The 10,446-nt window shown below is 37.1% G+C and overlaps 1 protein-coding gene across 1 annotated transcript; it reads right to left on the reverse strand.

The window, feature by feature from the left end:
* Positions 1-2,918: 2,918 nt before the first annotated feature.
* LOC145004355 (uncharacterized) lies at positions 2,919-5,942 on the reverse strand. The gene is made up of 2 exons (XM_078963253.1): positions 5,764-5,942; positions 2,919-5,145 (listed from the first exon to the last, which is right to left on the reverse strand). Exon 2 carries the CDS (start codon positions 4,855-4,857, stop codon positions 3,043-3,045), a length of 1,815 nt encoding a protein of 604 aa, XP_078819379.1. The 5' UTR covers positions 4,858-5,145; positions 5,764-5,942; the 3' UTR covers positions 2,919-3,042.
* Positions 5,943-10,446: the final 4,504 nt, after the last annotated feature.

Genomic DNA, 10,446 nt, shown 5'->3' on the forward strand with positions numbered 1-10,446 from the left:
AAAACATAATTTGGATCAAACCTTCTTGTTAGTTATTAGTTAATTTAGAATGCATACACCTAGTTAAAAATTGTTAGAAAAACTTATTCATAAACAAAAAACTAACAGGTTTTTGATATATATGCACTAATTATCAACTAATGGATTTTCTTTATAATATACTTTGTTTTGAAGTTTTTGATTTCAGCCCCCCTAACGTTAGGGCTTGTGTTCCGCCCCTGATATAAAGTACCCGATAATGATGAAAAATAACTATATATATATATATATATATAATGATGATTAGCTAGATTATGAATGAAATATATTAAAATACATTTTGGAAAGAAATAAATATAATAAAACTATCATGAATTCTAGTCTTATACATTGTAGAAGAGTTGGAAGAAGAGAAAGAAGGGCCAGTAGGCGGTAGAAGCAACAGAGATGGTTCTAGAGGGCTAACGAGTAGTAGGGGTGAGATAGGAAAAAGTTCAAAAGGGCCGCAACTTAAATTTGAAACTAAACTTGAGTTTTACTTTGAGATTAAATATGAGTTTGAGAATAAAGCATAACATGATAACATGATGTTATAGATGAGGAATTGACATTGATATATCATATATGGATACAATTGTAAAATAAATTATAGATTTGAGGGCATCAATTACAATGATGCCAATCTAATGATTTGTCTTGGAATTAATGAATCTCAAGTGATGAAGTTTAGATTTACCTAGCCAATCCCAATGACAAGTGTTCACTTCTTTAGATGTTTAGGTTGGAGGGAGTGGTGCCACCGAAACCGCACTCCCTTCCTCGCCACGTAAGCATCATGTCACTTTTTACCACTTAAGTGTGGTTTCTTGCCACACCAAGGGTGTGGTGCCACAACTTTAGTTTTTTGTTTTTCCTTTTTTTTGTTTGTTTTTTTGTTAACTATTTTAATTTAATAAAACTTATTTTTTAATTAAAAAAACATATTTTTAAAAACATAATATTTCATTAATTAAAAATACAAATACCATACATTACTTAATTTAAAAAAAAAAAACCTAAAAATTTAGAAAAACAAAGTAGAAACAAAAAACAAACAACTTAAAAAAAACACACAAGAAACCATTAAAAACTTGAAAGAAAAAGTAGAAATTAGTCACGATTGATGTAACGGTTTTTCACTTCCTCCTTCATCGTCAAAACCACTTCAAGCTTGGCCCCGGTCATATTCGACGTGTCCATTGCTAGTATTCGCATGTCGCTCTCCATTTGTTTCCGAAGCTCTCTTTCAGAAGCAATTTTCAAAATCTTGTCCATTCTCTCTTTTATATCCTTCATGTTGGTTCCCATTTCTTTCAAATCATCTGAATCCGACGCTTTGCCTTTGTCTTTGCCTTTGCTTTTTGATTTGTCTCTTCCCAATGGTCGGGAAGGTGGTGAAACTGGAACAGATTCATCTTCGTTAAGATCAAATTGAACACGAGCATCTGATGTAGTGTGGTCGGACTCAGATGTTCTGCTGCGTTTTGACCCACTGTCGATATGTTGGTCAGATGTTTTGCTACTCAACCATTTCCTGTAATCTTTCAAAAAATTCCAAACTTCAAGAAACTTGAAAGCCTTCAGATTTTCTTTTTGATACACTTTCAACGCTTTCTTCAAAATGACTTCTTCGCTTTCTCCACTTTTCCATTAACGGTTCATGTTGTTCCACAAGTCATTAAACAACATGATTTCCTTGTTCATCTTCCCCCATGTGGAGTACACTTGATGTTTTGAACAGTATTCTCCACGGTTCATTCCTTTATGGAACCTGTGTAAAACGTGAATCCAAAAGCGGTCATGCTTTTGGTCTTTTCCAACCGTCGCAGCTTCTGAAATATCAATCCAAGATTGTACCAACACTAACACTTCTAGAGGTTCCCAACATCTAGCCTCCGCCTTCTCTTTTCTTTTAGTCACTGCTCGAGTGGGCTGAGTTTCTGTAACGAATTCCGGTTCAAAATCAGAAACAACCGTTTCTGGTTGTGTTTGTGTTTGTTGAACAAACTCGGGTTGGGACAAAAAATCAAATGGATTAAAATCCGGGCCGGGTTGTGGTAGTGGTGGTGTTTGTGGATGTGGTTGTCATGGTCGTTGTGGAAAAGAAGGAAAGATACCACCATAGTGGTAATACGGAGGTGAGAAAATCGGTTGATCAAATGAAGGTATTGATGTTTCTGACTGGTGTTTTTTCTTTGCTATGTCTTTTGGAAGAAAACATTTTTTCAAAGAAAATTGGATGAAATGATTGTGTTTATATGTGTTTAAAGATTGTGTAAATGTAAAAATGATAATATATATATATATATATATATATATATATATATATATATAGTAAATGGTTTAAAAAAAAAAATTAAATTACACGAATCTTTGAACGGTCAAAAAGAGAAAGGGGAAGAGCCAATCAGCAAACGTGGTCTTCAATGGCCGCAGTGCGGTCTCGACCGTCCCAAACCGCACCCTGGGGGCGGTGTTCGTGTCCCACATGGCGTAACCGTGGTTCCAAACCGCATACCACACCGAGAAACCTTACAATTAAGTCATTTAGGAAACCAATTTACACAATCCGAGAAAAGACTCAACAGATACTAATCATTCAATTCAAGGTCATAGGGATTGTTCTTTTCTTCAAAATTTAACATTTATTTTGTAAGGTTTAGTTTATATATCCCTATCACCAAATTCATCTTGAGATTCATTGCTCATGTTTATGGGGAGGGGCGTAGCCATACTTAACTGAAAAATATCAAAGTTACTTATAATAAAGTAACTGTATTTTCAAACATATAAAAATAACACACTTTAATGATTTAACTTGTTTTTTTACTACACAACACCACGCATTATATGATTATAAAATTACTTTTTTCTTTCGTCATTTATTAAGGTCGGAAGAATTTAGACACAAACAACAAATGCTTATCAATTATCATACAGCAAAAAAAAGGAGTCTCACCAATTATACACACACAATCTAAAAAAAAATCACTTCAACAAATTAAATCAAACGTCTCCCTAAAATTACACACCATCAACACTTGCGTTCTTCAGATTCCCCCCCAGCAGCGACAGCAGTCCACCGCCGTGTACCCGGCCCTCCGGCACCGCCAACTCCGATCTCCTCCCACTTTCTCCACCTTGTCTTCCGTCTGAACTCAATTGAAACGATGATGAAAATGGGGATTTCATCGACGAAGGAACCAGTACCTGAGGCGGAATCAGGTGTTGTCGTTTGGCGGGATTTTCTAGGGAGTCGTTGGAGTCAGAGACGATACTAACGCCGGAGGAAGAATACGTGTTTTCAAAGCTGCTCACGACGGTTGACGCCGACGCCGGCGGCGCCGGAACTAGTCCATGGAAGAGCCCTGGTCCGATTCCGATTCCAAAGTTACTCTTCTTGTTTTCTCTTTCTTGAACCATACTCGTATGGGCGGCGCAAAGCCCGCTTTTCCCCCTCGCAAACTTCTCACACGTTCCTTCTCCGCCCCAGTTACACCGCTTTCCGCCGCCGTGTGCTTTACAGAAGTCGGTGCTTCCTTGTGCGCTTTTTGTACAGTTTTCAGATCGACACCGCTTCCCTCCTCCGTGCTTCACACAGCAATCAGTCCGGCCACGTGCGCTTTTCGTACATCCGGCGATTGAACACCTCTTGCCGCCACCGTGAGCGACACAAAAGTTCGTTCCTCCGTGAACGCTCTTAGGGCAAATCCCACCGCCGTCGTACAAACACCGCTTTCCGCCGCCGTGTGCTTTACAAAGTGGTGTACTGCCTTCCGCTCCTTTCGTACAACCGGCGAATACACAGCGTTTACCACCACCGTGAGCTTTACAATACATTGTGCTCCCTTGAGCTCCCTTGTTACAACCTTGGAACTGGCACCGCCGGCCGCCGCCGTGAGAGATGCACAAACCAACCTGTCCTTCAGCACTACGAGTACATCCGTCAACCTTACACCGCTTTCCTCCGCCGTGCTTAATACAAAGCCCTGATTTTCCCCTAGCGGCTTTACTACACCCCGATGGGTGGCCACACCGTCTCCCACCGCCGTGGGCAATGCAATACTCCGTCCTACCTTCTGCACTTTTTGTACAGCCTAAATGCTGACACCGCCTTCCGCCGCCGTGAGCTTTACAGTACGCGGTTCTGCTCTCAGCTCCTTTGCTACACCCCGGTTTCTGACATCTCTGACCTCCGCCATGGCCGATACAGAGGCCGGTTGCGCCTCTTGCACCTTTTGTGCAACCTGAAAACTTACATTTTTTGGAGTTGCTGGTTTGGTGGTCGGAGATTGTTCCCATGGAGTAGTCGGAGATTGCAGAGGGTTCTGAGCTTACCTGAGGACCATGGAAAGAGTTTTCTCCCGCCTCAAAAACGTTGGTTTTCATTCTCGGAGCTAGAAGAAGCGACGGCATATAGCCGCCGGATTTTTTTGCCGATGTAGAGCCCTCATCGTCAAAACAAGTTTTATGAGAATAAAAAGATGGATTCAGATCAGTTACAGTATGATCGGAAAACCCTAATTTGAGAACGGAATCGCCTTCGCATTCCATTCCCCTGTTCGATTTCGATCCATTTGTTGGTTTTTTGGTTATGGTTCCGGTGGAGAAATAATCATTAGAATATATACTAGGTGTGGGCCCTAATCCGAGAACTAATCTGCAGCCATCGTCCGCCGGCGGCGGACTGGTTTGTTTTTCACGGCTGATTTCATATCCAGACGCCGTGTTTGTGTTTCCGCCATAACCAAAGCAATCCAAGCTTAAAGTTGTGTCACCATTACAAGAAACAAGTGCGAGACTATTGTTGAGATCCATTTTAGGGTTACTGTATACCATCTTTGAAGAAAGAGTTTGTAGGAAACTAGGAGAGTATATCTAGAATGATCTGTATATCAAGATGAAGAGAAATAGAAAAGTTTCCAATAGGCTAGCTCCACCACTCACAAATCCAGATGTGTCTGATCTATCCATTACCTTTTCCACTTATGGAAACGTTTCAATTGGGAGGTGTATCTGATGACATTTCTTGGATAAAATCCGATTACGTAGTCAACGAAGATTGGGATGTTTAGATCAGCGAACTCTCTGTTCCTCCTAATGGATAAGTCTTTGAGCTTCATTCACCTGCAATTCAAGGAACAGAGACACTTAAATACCAAATTTGAAGAAAGTAGTTCAATGAATCTCAAAATCTAAAGCTTCTAAAACATCAATCGGTTGAATTCTGATAGACATCATTGTTTTCGAATTTGAATGTTCAAAATTCATCAATTTGTTTTGAATCGCGTAGAATTTAATATCGTATATCAGTAAAATCAAAGTAAAAATGAACAGCACTTGAAGCATAGAACACAAGCGAGCATGATGTTTATGTTGTAGACGACGACAAAAAATTAGGGTATAAGATGAACTGATTCGATTTAGCAAGCAACTACAAAATTAGAAAAGGTAAACAACAGTAAAGCGAAATTCAGTAAGCTCATCATCTAATTCTAGCTAGCTTATTATGAGCAATTAACGAACTGTTAACCGATATAAGGATCTCAAATTCTCAATCAGACAAACACAGTGAAACGAATGATAAGAAAAGAAACAACTTAAAGAAAAATCATAAAATTCCTCAATATGTAAACCATAGCAGAATCAGAAGTCGAATTGTAGAAGAAAAAAACAACGATTATCATATACAGTAATGAAAAACTAAATAAACGTATGAAATTAGAAAGATGAACAGAAGCATACCTCAAGAAGCAAAATCAGGCGGAGTTAGCAGATCTAAGAAGACATTTAAAGCATCAGAATCCAGCCAAGAACAACAGTTGACAGGTATAGAAAATTGATTGGAATGAGTTTGCGAGAGAGAAAGAGAAAGAGAGAAAGAAGGGGAAAGATGATGTTTGAACAAGTGGAGTAATAATTTGGTAATGAAGTGAAAATTGAAAAGCCCAAGAATATTTATTGGGAAACTATCAATTTAGCCCTTTATCTTGAGTCAAATTATATATTTGGTCCCTAATATATATTTACTTAAAATATAAAAGAAAAAAAGTTGTTGGTTACAGTATGAAAGAAGTGGTTGATTAAAGTTTGATATTAATAATCAAAAAGTCAAAACAAACATCAACACCTACAGTACCTATTATCCTCTATAATGGTATAATCAAACACGAATTATATATCAAACTAAATAAAAATTAATTTGAGAAAAATAAATTACGAAGAAACTCGGTCCCTATTATTAACATCAATATTCTCCAAATGGTTTGTATTATTTTTGACAAAGAAAAAGAGTCTCTAAGAGTTTGAGTAACAAGTCCAATAATTACAATATATTTTTTATGTATGGAGTTGCAATAAAGTTTTTAAACTGTTAATGTTAACATTAACATAAATTTATAAAGGTAGTTAAATTGTAGTTATTAGTCGTTAGAGTTAGTTAATTTAGTTTAACAAGTTTCACATTAGGATTATTAGCAAGATAGGTGTAGCTTTGTTAAAGTAACATTTGTGTAGTTTTAATTTTCATTCATTTGCTTAATGAGAAATATTTATTTTTATCTTTTCTAGTTTCATTTTTTTCAAACATGATATAAATCATTCAAAAAAGAAAATTTATAACAAAAATAACTGAAATTATGTTGGAAAAGCAAAAGTAAAAGAATCTTATGATAAAGACATTTAAGTTATGAAATATTCTATTTGGTTGATGAAATTTATAATGTTGACATTATTTTTTGTACAATTGTTGAAATTCATGACACGTAAAGGACTAAAAACATCACATTTGTACTTGTAAGGGCAAACATACCTTTTGCATATAGTAGAAGGACCACAAGAATTAAATATTCTTCCTCAAATATTAATTGAATACTGAATTATTTTGGAGTGTGCAACACATTGCACATTCTACTTCTATTATTGGACAAATTACCGAAAATACCCCTCAACGTACAACTGTCTTTTGGACCGCTTGGAGGGTAGACGACGACGGAACGTTTGATTACTTTTTAGCGAAAGCGACGTTGTTCCCACAAATGACCATTTCGCCCCTGTTTTGTAATAATGTGGCGGGGGTAAATTCGTCATTTGAGAAGTAATGGTGATGTAAGATGGGGTATTATAAATTAGTGGTGGAGGTGGAGCGATGACGTGGCAAGCTCGTGCCAACAACCAATAAAAAGTGCATCCGTCCAATGTCATTTGTCTGTACTTCGACTTTCCAGCCGCCACTTTTTTGTAGCCGCTTATGGTTTTTATGCGGCTAACCGGCTTTGGTATAAACTAGTACAGCAAATGTGTTTTTGATTTTCTTTTTTGTTTTAAAAAAATATTCCAGATTGATTTTTTGGTTTTAAGATATTTAAATATCGAGGTTAGAAATATATCATAGCGTATGAAAAAGAAAATGATATGATAAAAGTCAACTATTTCATCTTAGAAAAAAATTAAATGAATGCTTCCTATCGTTTAGGATAATTTGTACGTTTAGTCCCTAACTTATTTATTTATTTTTTTTAATTTGAAATATCTTTACTGTTTGTTTTTGTTATGCGTTTGGTCACTGTCTTATTTAAAAAGACTATTTTACTCTTGATTTTTTAAATTAATTTAAATAAATAAACTCTTAACTCCACTCCTCACCTTATTAGACATACCTTATTATTTTTCTCTATTTAAATAATACTATTTTTAGACAAGACAGAGATCAAGCGCGTAATAAGAACAAATAATATGGACCTTCCGAGTTAAAAAAAACAAGTTAGGGATCATTCGTGTAATTTACTCTAGAAAAAACTTGTTCAATTCTGAAAGTTTTTATATTATTTAACATGATTAAAATTTTAATATCTATCATAATTTAAAGTATTTATGTTTTTTTAAACATTAGCATCATAAAAATCAATAGGTGGAATTTGTACGGTATCAATTCGTTTTTCCTTAAACTGTGTATCGTACCAATTATAATTGGTATAAAAAATTTGATACATTTACCGTACCAAGTATACTTGGTACTAATATATTTGACTACCAACAAATTTAGTTGGTACAAATTGGTAATGATATATACCAATTTCTTTTAACAATCCATTTTAAGATTTTTAAAAAAAGTAAATACATCGGGTAATTTAGACGTTTATAAGAAAATAGTTACGTAATTCTTTTAATTTACGGAAGAATTCTATTGAAAGTAACGTTAAAGTAATGTTTTAATTTTGTGCTTTAATATGGTACTAACTATTGACTAATGTGACCAAATAACTACCCCTATGGTCTTTATCTAGAATGTCATGAACTCCCCCTATGGTCTAATATCCAAGTGTCATGGGATACCCCAATGGTCTTTACCTAGAATGTCATGGGTTCCCCCCATGGTCTGATATCCAAGTGTCATGATCTACCCCAAGGTCTTTACCAGGAATGTCATGGGCTCCCCAATGGTCTGATATCCAAGTGTCATGGGCTACATCTATGGTCTTTCATGCAAGTATCAGAGAGACAAATAACATTCCACATAACAAGTAATGGGTTGGCCTTGGTGCCTTCGACCTATGGATATAGTGAGAAGACTCACCTCGCACTGTTGAATCATACAGACAAACCCTGTCTGCTGGCTGACAGATCCCCGCACTATCAATATTAAATCAACACCTGATAAACATTTGAGCTCCAATCCATAACCATAAATCCATACTCGGGGTAAAAAGATCATTTTACCCCTAACCTAGCTTGGTACAAGACTAAGGCCCAAACTCACCATCTGAAAGGCCTAAGCTAAAATAATCAACCAAAGCCCAATTATGCCCCAATTTCCCAAATTGGGCCCAAACCCTTTACATGGGCCTTACACTAAACCCCAACCATTTTTCCTAGTCCAAAACATTTGCACTCAGATGGCCCGTTAAGAACCCAAACATCCAAGCCCAATAAACAAAACCAACCTGACTGAGTAAATGGGGCATACTCAGATGTACGCTAAGCATACATGCTATTTGGCTTGTACGTTGCACATGTAGACTTATATGCCCAACGTACTCATCCATTAAGCCAAAAACTCCATTAAGCTCTTAATGCTTAAGTCCAGAAGTCCCAACCACATATCTGAGTCCAAACAAGTATCTAGAACCATAAAGTCATTGTCTTGGTGACTTTTCATGCCCTAAAAGAACCCAACTCCAAAATATAGCATTATACTTTCACCAAATGGACACAATCTTATACATGGGGGATTCTAAATCCTAAAGGAGATAAGTTTATGAATCTAGAACCTCAGAAACACCAAGAGTAGCAACTCATAGCTCCTGGAGTGGTACCAAACCACTACATATCATAACAATTATTATTGCAGAACACCAATTATTATTGCAGAACACTTATACTTGAGGTTCCCACTAGAAAACAAAATCACATACCAATTATTATCGCAGAACACTTATACTTGACAGACGACTCAGATAATCCTTCGAGTAGAAGACTTATCCCTGCAACGGTTAGACTCAGATGAGAGTTACACAACAAGGTTAAATCTTTTACTCTGAGATTATTTAACCCAACAAGTGAGCTAACATATTCTCTGAATGTGCGACTCCACACACGAATTCCAAATCAGTAATACCCCTGGCTTATCTTGATGCCCTTCACAAATGGAACCAATCAAAGACACAATCGCACAGGCTTGATATATCATCAAAACTGAATCCATTCCTTACCTTTGAAACCTTTGATTTATTCCCCCGGTATATAGATACCCCAATTCTTATCCCACTGAGAAGAAAATCCTGCACATAAACACTCGCGATTCCCAATTCGATATCTCACCCAAAAACCAACCTGGTACTTAACTCATAACCCGAGATCCACAGATCTACACTTGCATTTCACAAAAAAATTGATTCATGACAACCCACTCATTAGACCGAGATATAAAGGTTCCCAAACCATTGTTGAGATTGCCAGTCTCGCACCTGGTCCAACCACTAGGTTCACAAGGGTCCAAATAACAAGGTTACTCAGTCTAAAAACCCACCTGTATCATATTTTGACCATCCACTTAATCCTGAAACTCAAGATCCAAAACCTTGAACCAACGGTCTCTACTGGGTCCCACCTAAATTGCCATAATCACACGGGCCTCACCCACGGGTCCCACCCAAACTTAGAGCTACCAAGGCCCGACTCCGCCTCAGACCCCAATTGTCATCAATCTAAACAGAGAATTACTCCTCAACAATCCTGACCAGCATGCCCAAGGTATGAACTAATTCCTCCTTTATGCTCATGACCACCTCCAACGATAGTCTACCTCAAACTAGCGAATGCTACGATCTCATCATAGTCTTACAACACTTCTAAACAACCATGGTCTTAACACACCCTAACCATCACAACCCCACTCATCCGGAGCCGAAACATGCATCCAATCAGGTG

The sequence above is a fragment of the Lactuca saligna genome, chromosome 7 (genome assembly GCF_052625555.1).
Source record: "Lactuca saligna cultivar CGN05327 chromosome 7, ASM5262555v1, whole genome shotgun sequence".
In the NCBI taxonomy this organism is placed as follows: domain Eukaryota; kingdom Viridiplantae; phylum Streptophyta; class Magnoliopsida; order Asterales; family Asteraceae; genus Lactuca; species Lactuca saligna.